The sequence below is a fragment of the Cetorhinus maximus genome, chromosome 3, assembly GCF_964194155.1.
Source record: "Cetorhinus maximus chromosome 3, sCetMax3.hap1.1, whole genome shotgun sequence".
Classification (NCBI taxonomy): domain Eukaryota; kingdom Metazoa; phylum Chordata; class Chondrichthyes; order Lamniformes; family Cetorhinidae; genus Cetorhinus; species Cetorhinus maximus.
In genome coordinates this window covers 169820002-169836452 of record NC_135881.1, presented here as the reverse complement: position 1 = coordinate 169836452, position 16451 = coordinate 169820002, and the positions used below count along the sequence as shown (strand labels likewise).

At 41.1% G+C, this 16451-nt stretch overlaps 1 protein-coding gene across 7 annotated transcripts in view; it reads left to right on the top strand.

The window, feature by feature from the left end:
- The window catches only part of kif13a (kinesin family member 13A), a 327451-nt gene that overhangs the window by 206322 nt on the left and 104678 nt on the right, over positions 1–16451 (top strand). For all 7 annotated transcript variants that reach the window (XM_078539266.1, XM_078539264.1, XM_078539265.1 and 4 more), the window contains exons 8-11: positions 5389–5523; positions 5656–5768; positions 8108–8219; positions 9878–10090. In XM_078539266.1, the coding sequence (XP_078395392.1) occupies positions 5389–5523; positions 5656–5768; positions 8108–8219; positions 9878–10090 (573 nt within the window). The remainder of the gene's footprint in view (positions 1–5388; positions 5524–5655; positions 5769–8107; positions 8220–9877; positions 10091–16451) is intronic.

Sequence of the window (16451 nt, the reverse complement as noted above, 5' to 3'; positions counted from 1 at the left end):
AGATTATTTTATGTTGCAGATGGTCATGGCCTGGCACTTGTGTGGTGCCAATGTTACATGCCACTTATTAGCACAAGTCTGAATTTCTCCCAAATCTTGCTGCGTAGAGGCACGGATTACTTCAGTATCTGAGGGATTGCAAATGGTATTGAACGTTGTGGAATCACCAATGACTTCTGACCTTATGATGGCAGCAAGGCCATTGGCGATGCAGCTTAAGATGGCTGAGCCTATGACACTACCCTGAGGAACTCTTGCAGCAATGTCCTGGGACTGAGATGATTGACTTCCAACAACTACAACCATCTTCCTTTGTGCTAGGTATAACTCCAACCAGCGGAGAGTTTTCTCCCTAATTCCCTTTGACTTCAATTTTGCTAGGGCTTCTTGATGCCACACTTAGTCAAATGCTGCATTGATGTCAAGGGCAGTCGCTCTCAACTCATCTCTTGAGTTCAGCTCTTTTCTCCATGTTTAGACCAATGCTGTAATGAGGTCAGGAGCTGAGTGGCCCTGGTGGAACCCAAATGGACCAGGTTATAGCTGTGCAAGTGCTGCTTGATAGCACTGTCATCGACACCTTCCATCACTTTATTGATGATCGAGAGGAGGTTGATGGGGCAGTAATTGGTCGGATTGGATTTGTCCTGCTTTTTGTGGACTGGATACGCCTGGGCAATTTTCCACATTATTGGGTAGATGCCCATGTTTTAGCTTAAAAGAGGAGAGAGACATAGTGGTTTAGGGAGTGAATTCCAGGGCTTAAAGCTGAAGACACGGTTGCTAATAGTTAAGTAATTAGGGATATGCAACTGATCAGAAAACAACTGGCTTGATTGTTAACAGAAGTTTCCAAAGGTTATCTCTCATTGGTATTTTTCCTGTCACTGGGCACTGAATAATCTGAATAATCTTTCCTGTTTCTGTGGTAGCGTACTTAAAATGTTTTGAGTAGATTTTAACTAGGATGAGCAAAGTAAATCTGTTATCAGGTGTTCAGCTCTTTTCGGTAACGGAGTCTATACTCTGAGTTTAGTCGGGCCAACTCCATCGAACAAATCTACCTTTTTTTTTTAAAAGGTAATAAAAAGTCAGTCTTTTACTAAAGAATGGGTTGAGATGTGTGTAAAACTCTCAAAGGTGGCATTTGTTCCAAGTTTGTGATGGATTGTGAGTTTGCTGTGAGTGCATTGAACTTAGATTCAGCCAGTCCACTCCAGAGTTGCTAGTTGTGACAACAATAATGCTGTGTTTATCGGAGCAAAGCAGTCTTTCTCCAGTACTGATTCTGCACACAGGTTACACAGATTTTTCACTCTGTGGTTTTCTTTCTGTTTCATAAAGATTTGTATTTGTTTAAGATTTCTCATGTGCTTTGAGACATCCCAAAGTACAAGTACTTTTGAAGTCGAATTGTTGAAAGATATGAAATGTAGCATCCAATTTATGCACAAGGCCCCATGAACAGCAATGTGATAATGACCAAAGAATCTGTTTGATTGAATGATAAATAATAGCTTGTTACATGAACGTAAAGCATTGAAAGGAAGGAGTTGCTCCTAAATTGTCAGTTTAGACTGAACCATACCTTGTGACCTTGAAAAAATGGAAGTTATTAAAACTATTGAGTAAGCTAAGCACATGGGATTGTTATGCAGGTGGGGAAATTATGATAGGGAATCTGTTCAGGCAGCCCAGCCACATTCAACAGGTCAAAGCTGTTGCAGGAGCACTGCCACTTGTATTTTGATTAATTCAGACACTTCTTAACTGTTAGGTGGTAAAATCACATCTCTAATTAATATTTCTCCATATGATTAAGGCAATTATACTTGCTTTCAACATATATATTAACACCTGACATTATTGCCTGAAAAATGAAACACCTACTTGGTGTGTCCTACCTACTCCCATGCAATTTAAATTTTAAAAAAGAAAGAGCCTATTGCAGTTTAATGCAACAGTATCACAAGGATTTGTCCTGGTCTAATCACACACATTTCAGCTTCATCCAGTAATGGGAGTGGTACTGTCCAGTGTTTTATAGACAATCATATTTTTTCTGCTGAGTGAGGTATTCACTTGCACCAAGTCCCATTCACCTATCAGCTGTGTGCTATCCAACCTGCTTTGGTTCCTGGTTCAACAATGCCTGGACTTTAAAATTCTCTTCCTTCTGCAAATCCCTCCATGGCCTTGTCCCTGCCTTTCTCTTGTAACCTTCTACAACCCTCTTGAGATCTCTGTGCTCCTTACTGCATTACTGAAACCTGTCTCCTGATCTGGATGGAATGCATCCTAGGTTGCTGAAAGAAGCAAAGGTAGAAGTAGCAGAGATATTGTTCACAATCTTTTAATCCTCCTCATTGGATACAGTAGTAGTGCCAGATCGCTGTGTAAGAAACAGGAGAGGAATAAATCAGGAAACAGCAGACCAGCCAGCCTAACATCAGTGGTGGGGAAGTTGGTGAAAACCATTATCAGGATGAAATAAACTTGAATTTGGAAAGGCATGTGTAAATGAAGGAGAGCATTGAAGGCAAATTGGTCTGACTGATTGATTTGAATTTTTTGATTATATATTAGAGAAGGTTGATCAAGGTAGCATAACAGATGTACTTATGGACTTTCAGAAGGCATTTGACAAAGTGTCATACAAACACTTTGTTAAGACATGCATGAAATTTCAAGGAAACTGGGGGGGGCGATGGATATGAAATTGGCTCAGTGACAGGAAGCAGAGCGATGTGGATCGATATTTTTCAGACAGGGAGATGATTTGCTGTGGTTTACCCCAAAGTCTATTTAATTTCAATAAACTACTGAGATTTGGGTGTAGGGAAATGCATTATCAAGTTTGCAGATAATACAAAACATGACAATGTCACACCATCCTGACTTGGAAATATATCGCCATTCTTTTACTGTCGCTGAGTCAAAATCCTGGAACTCCCTCCCTAACAAAACTGTGGGTGTACCTACACCACATGGTGTGCAGTGGTTCAAGAAGGCAGCTCACCACAACCTTCTCGAGGGCAATAAGAGATGGGCAATAAATACTGACCTAGCCAATGACACCACATCCCATGAATGAATTTTAAAAAACGTGCTAGATGTTGAAGAAGATGGATTCAGGATGAGATAGGATTGTGGCATGACAAAAAGCATGGCAGATGGGGTTCATTGCAGTGAAATGATGCACTTTGGGAGGGCTGATGTGGTAAGGCAGTGTACTGAAAACGCTATGCTCTCCAAAAGTGTCGATGAGCAGAGAGACCTTGGTATCCATATGATCATATACTTAAAAGTAGCAGTGCAAGTTGATAAGGTTTTAAAAAAGCATGTGTGCTTACAAATAAAGCAATAGAATATAAAAGCAAAGAAATCAGGCTGGAACTTTATAAATCATTGTCTCAGCTGGAATGTTGTGGACAATTTTGGGCACCACACCTCATGAAAGATGTAAAGACCTTAGAAAGGCTACTAGAGATATTTCCAGGGCTGAAGGAGTTATAAGGGAATGCTAGGATTGTTCTCCTTGTAACTGAGAAGGTTAAGAGGTGATTTAATAAAAATTTTCAAAGTGATGAGAGGCCTTGTTACAGCAAATAAAGAAAGGCCATTCATCTGGTGGACGGTTTTCAGAGGTTATCGTTTTAAATCATTGACAAAAGATGTAAAGCTATGAAGAGGCAAAAACTTTAACCTTGCATTTCGGGATCTAGAACACACTACCTGAAAAGGCAGTGGAAGCTGATTTCATAAATAATTTTAAATGGAGATTGGACAGGCTTGAGGCTGAGGAACTTACCCGGTTACAGACAAAAAGTGAGACTGTGGGACTAAACACAACTGTCTTTTAAAGAACCTGCATAGGCCAAATGGCTTCATCCTGTGCTGTAAGTTTCTATAATTCCTCCAGTTCTGGCCTCTTTGTGCATCCCAATTTTCTTTGCTTCATCATTGATAGCTATGCATTCAGCCATCTAAGCCCTAAGCTCCGGATTTCTGTCTTGAAATATGTTGCTCTACCTTTCAATTCTCCTTCAAATCACTCCATAGAACCTACCTCTTTGATCAAACTTATGATTACTTGTCCTAATAGCTCATTATGTGGCTTCATATCAAATCTTGTCTGCTAATGCTCTATGAAGCATCTTAGAACGTTTTATTACATTTAAGGCATTATATAGATGCAAGCTATTGTTCAGTGAAATCCAGTGCCATTGGTAGAGACAGAAAACAACTCTACCTTGAGGAAAACAAAAACAGAATTACCTGGAAAAACTCAGCAGGTCTGGCAGCATCGGTGGAGAAGAAATCAGTTAACGTTTCGAGTCTTCACAACCCTTCGGCAGAACTGAAGCATAGTTAGGAGAGAGGTGAAATATAAGCTGGTTTAAGGTGGGGGGGCGGGGGGAGAGAGAAGTTGAGGGTGTGGTGATTGTGGAGCAAACACCAGGAGAGAAATGGAAAGCAATGAAGGTGAGCAGGGCAGAAGAGACAGGCGGAAATCCTGTCGGAGAACAGAACCGTACTTCTTCAGAGAGGGCATTTCTTGAAGAGAGTTGGCAGTCAATTAAACACAGAGCTAAAAACAAAAAGCTAAAAGCTACTGTGGATGCTGGAAATGTTTTTATCTCTGTGTTTAATTGACTGCCACCTCTCTTCAAGAAATGCCCTCTCTGAAGAAGTACGGTTCTGTTCTCCGACAGGATTTCCGCCTGTCTCTTCTGCCCTGCTCACCTTCATTGCTTTCCATTTCTCTCCTGGTGTTTGCTCCACAATCACCACACCCTCAACTTCTCTCTCCCCCCGCCCCCCCACCTTAAACCAGCTTATATTTCACCTCTCTCCTAACTATGCTTCAGTTCTGCCGAAGGGTTGTGAAGACTCGAAACGTTAACTGATTTCTTCTCCACCGATGCTGCCAGACCTGCTGAGTTTTTCCAGTTAATTTTGTTTTTGTTTTGGATTTCCAGCATCCGCAGTAGCTTTTAGCTTTTTGTTTTTACCTTGAGGGAAACCATTCCAGAGAGTTACTTAAAAGTTATTCCAGATTCAGAATGCAGATACCCAGACAAAAGTGCCTGCTATGTAAAAGACCTCTCCCTCCATTCCATGTGAATTAGTGTTTGGACTACGATCAATTTAAAAAGGTTAACTTAGCCTAATGATCTTGCACAAACTGATCCGGTTTATTATCCACTCCCACACTTTTAGTTTGAATGTTGCATTTACTTTTTTTTTTGGATCTCCCTTCATCCTTTTCTTGGAAAAAAAGTGGTTTGATAGTTGAGGTGATCCTTGATACTTTGCCAAAAAGTCATGTTCAAACTGCAGATGATGTGCTTATTATTGTTTAATTTTATTTATGGTATATTGCAGGATATTGAATCCTTAATGTCTGAAGGAAACAAATCGCGAACGGTTGCTGCCACCAACATGAATGAAGAAAGCAGCCGCTCTCATGCTGTGTTCAGCATTATTTTAACTCAGACACTTTGTGATCTCCAAAGTGGTGTAAGTTTGTATCCACTTCCTGAGACACGAGGAATCATGTGGTCTGGTGTAATTGCTTGGATGCTTCAAAATTATTTCATGTTTGCATTTGTTGCAGATTTAATGCTCCTCTTTTTATTTCATTACTTCTAGACTTCTGGAGAGAAAGTGAGTAAGCTGAGTCTTGTGGATCTGGCTGGCAGTGAGAGAGTTTCTAAGACGGGAGCTGCAGGAGAACGATTGAAGGAGGGCAGTAACATTAACAAGTGAGAGATTAAAGAAACAGTGTAACTCCAAGTACAGATAAATGAGTAATTTTCTAATTTAAAATTATATGACTTCAGTCAAGGTGAGGGTCCTCATCAGTATGTAAATTTTCAAACAAATGCTTGCCAAAGTTAGTCTCCGTTTGCCTGGATTGGTCACGTGTTAACTGTGTCAAAAGGTTATGGTTCCAGCCCACTCAAGAATTTGACTGCATAATCTAAACTGACTTTTGCGTGCAGTACTGATTGGGTGCTGCTTTGTTAGGGATGCCTTCTTTTTGATGTGACATATGTGAGGCCCTGTCTGCTTTTATAGGTGGATATAATTGAACTCATGACAATGAAGAACAGCAGGAAATCCTCATTTTGTCCAACATTTCTCCCTCAACCAACATCACAAAAACAGACTGACGGCCTTTAGCCATTTACTATTTGTATAGAACATTGTCATGCACAAATTGGCTGCCATATTTTCCCACACAATAAAAATAATTTGTTCATTGTGAAGCGTACTGGAATTTCTTTAAATTCTTAACATCAAGATCCATAGTCAAAATGTTGCTCCAAGGAGGTTGAATTCAAATTAATGTCTCACAACTTAACCAATCGTGTTGGTAGCTTTTAGTGTATAATAAAAATGGTGTTACTGGATGGTTTCCTGTGATTCTGTGATGTGCAGATCCCATATCCATTTAATCCATGATACATCAAAGTGGTAGTTGATGCAGATGATGGACCTTTTCATTTAATTTGGCCTTGTGTTGATCCGAAGAACCTGTTCACATGCTTTTTCATTTAATCAGGCAGGAAGCTGCTGTGTGCTATGTATGAAACCTACAACAGTTCCCCCTTAACCAGAAAATGCAATCTGAGTGCATTGACTAATCAGCTAAAACAGCAAAGTGGAACTTTTTCATGTAGTATAGGGAAAAACTATATCATGAGAATTACATGGAGAAAATGTCTGGATAATTGAGACCTCTCAATGTCGGACTGCTGGAGTCCTTTGCATCAGTATACTCTCAAGAATGCTCATCCTATTTGAGCAAGTTACACCATTATTTTTTACATCATTAGTTTAATTTAGTTTCTCACCCTACCTTCTCACAAATCCAGTAAGGTTGGGCAAAAACTATAAATGACTTTGAGACAAGATGATTGTATTACCAAAAAACCATGAACAGGATCTTCCGGTCAGCGAGCGGGGGTGGGGCCCGCTAGCCGACACGTAAAATGACGCGGGATGACGTCGGGTGGAACTCCTGACCTCACCCCGTGTTATTTCCATTTTCAGGTCGGCGGGGGCGCAGCCGAGTCAGCTGTGTGCCCGCTGACCTGTCAACGGCCTATTGAGGCCATTTAAAAACTAATTAAGGTAATTAACGGACCTGCCTGTCCAACCTTAATGTTGGCAAGCGGGGCGGGAACATTGGTGGGCTTCGGAAAAAGCATGAAATCTCATCCTTGGGCGGGATGAGGTTTCATGTGGGTATTTAAATTTTTATCAAATCTTTCAATAAAAGTTATGGACATGTCCCAACTCATGTGACAGTGTCACATGAGGGGACATGTCAGGGAATTTTTTTTTTATCATTTCTATTAAAAAAATTTAATTCCGAGTCAATCTCCCTGAGGCAGCACAAAGCCTCAGGGAGATCTGTGCGGGCTGAGGGAATCCCCCCCACCCCCCGCACAGGAAGCGCTTCCTGGTGGACATCACACTGGGCGGGCCTTAATTGACCCACCCACGTAAAATGGCGGTGTGCCCGCTCCCGCACTCTCTCTCCCCCCCCTCAATGGGGGGAAAATTTTTCTCCATGTGGTTCCTGGAACAACAGACCTGTGAATGAGTGACTTCATTGAATAAATAAAGACTATTTCATCTGGTTGGGGGAGACCGTGTTGAAGGATCATCAATTTAAGATTGTCACAAAAAGATTAAGAATGATTAATAGTGATTTCTTCATACAGAAAGTCATTAGAACATAGGATGATTTGCCACAGGGTATAGTTGAGGCAGAGACTATTGTTTCTTTTAATTGGCTGTGCAGGTTACTAATATGTACAAGAGATTCCTCACAGCGCAATATTAACAAAGGGCATTAGTTATGCATTAGGTGGTAAAATTTGTATTGTTTTGATTTTTATCCACTTAAAAACAATAAAGTGTTAGAGATGCTCATTTGCGAGCACTTCATTGCTTAATATTAGACATGAGATTTTAGACTCATTTTGTGGTAAATCTAGCTTGTCCACTTACCTGTCAAATTTTCTTTGCATTTAAGATAGCCACATGACACAGGTTTGTAAGTTTTTATTTTGTTCTGTTTTCTCCTTAGGTCCCTTACAACACTAGGGTTGGTTATTTCTGCATTAGCTGATCAAGTGGGAGGAAAGGGCAAAAACAAGTTTGTGCCTTACAGAGATTCTGTACTCACCTGGCTTCTCAAGGTATTGATGTGATCAGGTAGAATTCTTCACAGGATAAGTATAGAGTTAAAAATGTATCTGCATATTGTGCACCAATGTCATAAAGCTTTTAGTTTCTGGGAAATGGACTTGCATCCAACTCAGGGTGCAAGTCTCATTGTATGATGATCATCATGTTCTGTGTGCAGCTTCAGATGTCTTACCTGAAATGAGTTTGGAATCCAAACCCCAGCAATCATGGACTCACAGAAAAACTGCTGATCACTTGGCACTGATTGGCACAAATTCATGGTCTCCTTCAGTGAGGCCTTATGAATTGTGCTTGTGGGAAATGGAGAGCATTTCCATGGTACATTGGTGTGTTCTGAGGCCAGCGTTTTAAAGTGCAATTTTGGATAAGAGTAAAGGGAGATTTACCCTGCTCATTCAGTATGGCAACAGATTCTGCTGCTTTGGAGCAGAAGTGTTCTGTAGCCCAGAATCAAATGTCTTCACTTTTGAAGGCCTAACAATAATCAGAAAATAAAAATTCCAAGAACAAATACTGAACTTCAAGCAACAGGAATGGTATTACAAACAAAGACTATTATTAGTTGCCTGTGTTAATCTTATGAAGAATGCTGCATTGTCACTTTGGCATTCATGCATTTTTCATAAATAATGTCAGATTCCCACGTCTGAGTCAGAAGATCAGCTTCATTCCAAGACTTGGGTATGTCACTCAGCCTTGCATTCCACTGCCGTACTGAGGGTGTATTGAATTGTCAAAGATGTCACCGTTTAGACCAAATGTTATACTGAAGGTTCCTTTGCCTGTATGTTGAAGACTTCTCATGAAATATTCAGGCATGTCCAATGGTAACAAGACTGGCCTATGAACATCTAGGACCTGGTCAACTTTTTTTTATAACTAGCTTATTTTCATTGTAGCACTTGTTAAAGAAATGTCCTTAATAAATCTGCTTCACACCCAATTGTGATTTTCAAGTTAAATACCCTTCAGCCTACTTTTTTCAATTGGTGAAATGGAGGCTCTACAGCCCTGAGAAACTGACTATTTGTGAGAGTTGCCACACGTTAACTAGTATTACTACTGTGCGTGCATGCAAGATGGGTGAAAATTGGTTTTAAAAAATTGAGTACTTCTTTGGAATCTGCACTTGTTTTGGGGATGTGTTTTCATTTATCCAATAATAATGCTGGGATGAGAGGAAGCTCCTTGCAGTTTCCAATCACCCAGCAATTTAAAGCCAGGACTCAATTTGATAACTTCGCCTCAACATGTCTTTGTTTGCTCAGAAATGCAAGCCACAGCACATTCACTATGAGGTGTTACATAAATGCAAAATTTTTGAAATGAATAAATCTTACAAAGAGTTAAAGGACCCACATTTGGAGTCGCAATTAACGGTGAAAATGTTGCAACATTGCAACTATTTAACAACAGTTCCATAATGGGGTATTCTGGCTTATTGAAATATTGTACCTCATAGCAAAGTGTCATTAAATTATGTTGAAAACTATAATATGCTGTTATTTTGAAAAACATTTTCGAAGCGAACGGATGTCATTCACTGAGTTACACGTACTCATTATTCACAAGCTACAGAAGTACCTCTGTGCCACAAGCAAAGGGTAGATCGTGTTATTAACAATGAATCTTTAAATTTCTGAACTAGGACAACTTGGGCGGAAACAGTAAAACTGCTATGATAGCAACAATTAGCCCAGCTGGGGACAACTATGAAGAAACACTTTCCACACTGAGATACGCTGACCGGGCAAAGCGCATAGTAAACCATGCTGTGGTCAATGAAGATCCGAATGCCAAGATCATTCGAGAGCTACGTGAGGAAGTGGAGAAACTGAAGGAGCAACTAAGTCAGGCTGAGGTAAGGAGGTGAAGGTAAATGAGCAGTCCTGGAGAGAAACACAGTGTGTTAATAACATTTGACTCCATATTATAAAGTATGAACTTCTTTGAGGTTTGTTTCATTTGGAATTGCAAATGTGGTTTTAGATGTTTATTGTATGCAGTTGTAGCTTTCAAAGTCTTCAACCTCTTACTTTAGTTTTTTGTTCACACTTGACAATTCTTCAGCATATGTCATAATTTGATTATGTATGTGATTAAAAAGGTTATTAATGAACACAGGCCTCCCCTGTCCTACTATGGTATTATTTTCTGGAGTCAGTCTCCCTTCACCAAAGCTTTCCCACTAATAGTGCCACTATGTACTAGGGACAGAGAAAGAAATCATGGACCCTGGTGCTGCTTCCCAGCCCCTTATTCACCAAAACCTGCACCCCCGATAATCCTTTTGTTGAGCACCTTTGTGATATGCTTTGGGTCCTATGGAATAGAATAGTGCAGCACAGAAGGAGGCCATTCAGCGCATTGAGTCTGCGCCAGTTCTTTCAAAGAGAAATCCAGTCAGTCCTACTACTACCCCCCAATCCCCCACCTACTCTTTCCTATATTTTTTTTCTCCAATTATTCATTCAGTTTCCTTTTGAACACGAATTTGAACCTGTACCACCACAATACCAGGGAGGGAGTACATTCAGAATCCTAACCAATCTTTGCGTAAAAGTTTTATCTCGTGTCAACTCTCGTTCTTTTGCCAATCAACTTCAATGAAGTTAAATCTGGGCCATCTGATTATCGATCCTTCAGCCACTGGAAACATTTTCTATTTATTCTTTCTAAACCCTTCATAATTTTATACACCTCCATCAAAACCCCTCAGGCTTCTTGGCTGTAAGGAGAACAGCCCCAGCTTCTCTGTAACCCCTCATCCCTGGAGCCATTCAAGTAAATCTCTTCTGACCCCTCTACAAAGCCTTCACATTTTTTAGGTGTCCAGAATTGGGAACCATATTCACAGTGGGGGTCAAACTGTTTTATACATGTTCAGCAAAACTTCTTGGCTTTTTACTCTATACCTTTATTTATAAAGCCCATAGAAAGCGCAGGTTTCAGCATAATACACTTTACAACCATGGCTTGACAATTACAAACAACTTGGTTGTTCATATTATGCAACCAGCTTTGCTTCTTTGGACCTGGTGGCATGCAATATTCAAACAGCAACATCCAAAAGATTGACCCTCACAAGCACTGCAAACAACAATCCCATGTACAAATGAGAATATCATGAACTAACAGTGACATATTCAATTAGCGCTTGGCTCTTGGTTTCACTTCCAAGTTTAAAAATGGCAAAACCTTCCAGTAAATTAGCGCCAACCAATTCACCTGCAATAATGTGCTATTTCTATCCACACGAGTAGGCTTTGTTGACAGAATAAACACACTTTGCATTGAATGATAAATATTTTCTAATTTTAAATTGAAGCTAAACACACTTACAAATGCCCAGCATGGAGCATAAAGTAGGAGAGCAACATACTGCAGATGCTGGAAATCTGAACCATAAACAGAAAATGCTGGAAATACTCAGGCCAGGCGGCATCTGTGAAGTGAGGAACAGAGTCAGTGCATTGGGTCCATGATCTTCACTAGTCCCGACAAAGGATCACTGACCTCTGTTTCTCTCTGTAAAGATGCCGTCAGACATGCTGAACATTTCCAACACTTACTGCTTGTATGGGAGCAAAAATACCCCTTCTGCCAGCCCTCCGAAAAGCAGTCAGACTTCTTGTCATTCACTTTCAGCAAGGAACCCGATGGCAGCTGCCTGGTTTGGCACAACATTAAGTATGAATTTCAAACAAAATGTTAAGGCATGAAGAAAATATAAACAAATTGCTGAGCAAAAAAATCAATGTCAAAGCAATAAATTGATAAATGAAAAAAAAGAGCAATTATTAAAAATGACCATTTAAAAAGTGCCAGGCAGCAGAGCTAACTAATAAAACTTTTTTTTTTTGCCTTTTTGCTTAAGAAGCAGAGTTAGAGACAGACTAGGCCCCAAGTCCTGGGGACTGGAGCCAAGCTAAGGAGTTGGATTTAACTAACACCAGCCTTGCGTTCACCTCTGGTGGTGCACACTCTGGCCTCGTGGAATTCATATAAAAGTGGGGTTTGGGAATGAGTTGTCCTTCAGCCTGCGTTTTCCTCCTCTGCAGACTTAGAAAATGATTGCGAGCAGGGACCATTTCTGGGTCCTAACTCTGCTCAAGTCAAGCCTGGAGAAGAATATGGCTGATCTTTCTACCCTGTTCTGTGGTTTGTGCAGGAACCTTATAAAGGTTTTTGTTTCCCAGTCTCAAGACATCTCCTTTCCCACTTTCGCTAGTACTTTGTTCATACTACTTACACATATGTCAACCATCAGCATTTTACAGCCTTGTATTTTGATAATATGATTATATAAATAATATAATAAAAAACTTCCACTTTAAAAACTAAACTAGATCTTTGTAAATAACTTTTAAATGATGAAGCAATTCTTTCCTTTCATCTTCTTTCCTTCATTGGAGCCTAATTAATCAACATTTTTTTGGAAATTCAAGCTGAATTTTCTCCCTTTAGCAGTTTCAAATTGATCAATTCTTTTCAATTTTGTTCCTCCAACACATTGGGCTAAACATGGGATTTCCTGGGTGGAGGAGGGGATTGCTATTCGTGGCCCACCTACGCCTATGCAAATTAAGGTGGACGCTATGCATTTTTCATGTACCCACTTCATCTGCATCATTGTAGTGTTGGCCCAAGGCAATTCAACAGTGTCCCCTCTTTGTCTGAGCAGCTTGTGGCCTTTGCACGGAGTGGGGGGTGCTGGCCAAGGCCCGGGAAATGGGGGTGCGCTGGCACTGGTGCGTCTGCCGGGTAGATCTCCCTGAGGGCAGCCAATTAGGATGCTGTGCCCAGTAGCTCCATCAAATTAGGGACAGTGGCCAGTCTCCAGAGTTGGGACGGGCATTCATTGTGATCTGTGGATATGGCCGTCTGCTACCTGCGCTGGTGCTGCTGGTAAAGGAAAAGCTGCGAGGGGAGCCCAGGGCTCAGGGCTCAACAAAGGCATGGGCCCCATGTTTTGCACCTCGTGCACCACCCCACTCCTGTGCCTTGCTGGGCATGCGTAATGCAGGCACATTTCTGTCTTGAATTAGATTCCTGAGTGCCTAACTTGCCAACGTTAGCTCACCCTTTCTGGCATGACAACAACATTTTGTGTGGTGTATCTCAAGGAGTTTAAAAAGTAGCAGTACTCTTGAAAAAGACAGAATCTCTTGTCACTGGGGTGGCAAAAATCTATCGAAAAGCAGAATACGGCGATGCTGAAAAACAGAAAATGCTGTAAGTATTCAGTAGGTTATGCCAGCATCTGTGGAGTGAAACAGGAGTAATGTTTCAGGTATGTGACCTTTCATCAGAACTGGGAAGAAATTAGAAATGTTATAGGTTTTGAGCAAGGGGTGGGTGGGACAAGGATAAAAGGAAGGTCTGTGATAGGGTGAAAGTCCAGAGAGATTGAATGACAGAAGAGAAAGTGACAGGGCCAAAGGCAATGGTGATGAGGTAAGAAAAGAAACAAAAGATGTGCCCCGAGCAGGCATGCTGCTGACCAAAAGAAAAAAAAAGAAACAAGCAAAGAAAAGCAAACAAAATGGAGCAGAGATTATGGTCTGAAATTGTAGAACTCAATGTTGAGCCCGGAAGGCTGTAAAATGCCTAATCGAAAGATGAGCTGCTGTTCCTTAAGCTCAAGCTTAGATAGGCACTTTAGCTTCTGCCATTGTAACTTCAAAGGACACTTCACCCCTTTAACATTAAGCTTCTAGCATATTTTGCTTAAAAACCCATGACTGGGTCTGTTTTAACTCAAAATCTTGAAATGGCAGTCCCTGATGAATCATCTATTTGCAGCAGTTAGTACCTGAGCCATACAACCTAAGAACAGTCCCAAGTTTGATCCCTGGTCTTAGTTGACTTAGTTATTCTAAGGGAAGATGGAAAAATTAGCCACTATAGACCAGGGCCCAGTTTTTCCCTAATATAATTGCATATAGGTTGTAATGTTCTTGGACTTGACCTTAACTTGGTTGCGAATAGTCCTTATTGATTTTGACCGAGTTGTGACACACTCAATGTCTTGAGCAATAGTTGCATAGAAAAATAAATAGTTTTACCAGTTTTTGATCCGGATTGAAAGCATAACTTTTTCTGATTTTTTTGTTTTCGTTCTCATCTTTCTCTGAATAGTGAAGGAAACCTTAAGATCTCTTTAGGCTCTCATCATACATAGCCATCTCTTTTAAACAAGTTTTTTTCAATTTTATTACTGATCTGTTAACCAATGTATTTTGTTTTGTGATGTCACCTGCCTTCTTAGCTGGGAGACAACTCACTGGTGCAAGTACCAGATTATAATTTTAAAAACATCTGGTTCATTTAACATTCTTGGTAAAAGGTCTTCACCAAGAAGACTTCAGATCCACACAAGTGTGATTGTTTCTTGACTGCTCTGTGAAATGAGTTAGCAAGCCACTCGGTTGTACCAAATTTCTGGGAAAAGTTATTATAAGAATACAACTAGACAGACCACGTAGCATTGACCTAGGAACTGGAAGTGGCAAAGTTGACCGTGCAGAATCTTCCTGATTAACATCTGGGAACTTGTGCCAAAATTGGGGGAGATGTCCTCCAGACTGATTAAACAACAGCCTGACATAGGTATGATTCTGCAAGTATGACTTTGAACCAATGTCCCAGACTTCTCCATCACCACTCCTGGGTGTATCCTATATCATCGGCGGGGCCAACTCGCCAGAGGTGGGGGCACAATGGTATATAGTCATGAGGGAGCAGTCCTATGAGCCCTTAACTATGATTCTGGACCTCATGAAGTCACATGGCATCAGGTCAAACATGGGCAAAGAAACCTCCTGCTGATTACCAACTATTGGCCTCCCTCAACTACTGAATCAGTACTCCTCCATGTTGAACAACGCTTGGAAGAAGGTCTGAGAGCAGCAAGGACTCAAAATGCATGTTGGAAGAGGACTTCAATGTCCGTCACTGAGGGGTTCCATAGCACCAGTACTAACCGAGCTAGCTGAGTCCTGAAGGACATAGCTGCCAGACTGAACCCTCGGCTGGTGGTGAGAGAACCAACATAAGGGAGAAACCTGCTTCACCTTGTCCTCGCCAATTGACCTGACGTAAAAGTATCTGTCCATGATGGTATTGGTTGGAGTGACCACTGCACTGTCCTTGTGGAGATGGGGTCCTGTCCACATTACATTTACCTTTCACCCTGTTGTTTGGCACTATGACTGTGCTAAATAGTATGGATTCAGCACAGGCCTAGTAGCTCAAAACGGGGCATCTATGAGGCACTTCTAGCCATCAGCAGCAAAATTGTATTCCACCACAATCTGTAACCTCATGATCTGGCATATATCTTACTCTGGCTTTACCATGAATCCAGGGGACCAACCCTGGTTCAATGAGGAGAGCAGGAGAACATGCCAAGAGTAGCACCAGGCATATCTAAAATTCAGGTGTGAACCTGCTGAAGCTAGAACACAGGATTTGCATGCATGCCAAGCAGCGGGTGCAGAATGCAATAGACAGAGCTAAGCAATCCCACAACCAATGGACCAGATCTGTCAGATCACTGGAGCCCTGCCAAATCCAGTTGTGAGTGATGGTTGACAATTAAACAACTAACAAGAGGAGGCTCCAAGAGCATCTCCATCCTCACTAGTGTTGTAGCCAGAACATGAGTGCAAAAGACAGGACTGATGCATTTACAACCATCTTCAGCCATAAATGCCAAGTGGACATCCATCTCAGCCTGGTCCTGAATTTCCCACCATCACAGAAGCCAGTCTTCAGCCAATTTGATTCGCTCTGCATGAAATCAAGAAATGGCTGAGCACGCTGGATACAGCAAAGGCTGTGGGTACCAGCAATATCCCAGCTATAATACTGAAGGCTTGTGTTCCAGAACTAGCCATGCCTTCTAGCCGAGTTGTTCCTGGATAGCTACAAAACTGACATTGACCTGAAAAAAAACCTTTTAAAGGTCCTAGACCTGAAACATTAACTCTGTTTCCCTCTCCACAGATGCTTCCAGACCTGCTAAATATTTCCAGCATTCTCTGTTTTTATTTCGGGAACCAAAGGGGCATGGGGAGGGGAGTTAAATAATGGTCAAGCAAGTGGTCTATCAAGTTGAAATAAAGGAAAAGAGGTAGTTAAACCATAAAAATGTCTGGCACCTGTTTCAAGGTACTGAGGGATGTTGTGGTACTTGCTGTTTGAGAAATTCTGGTAAA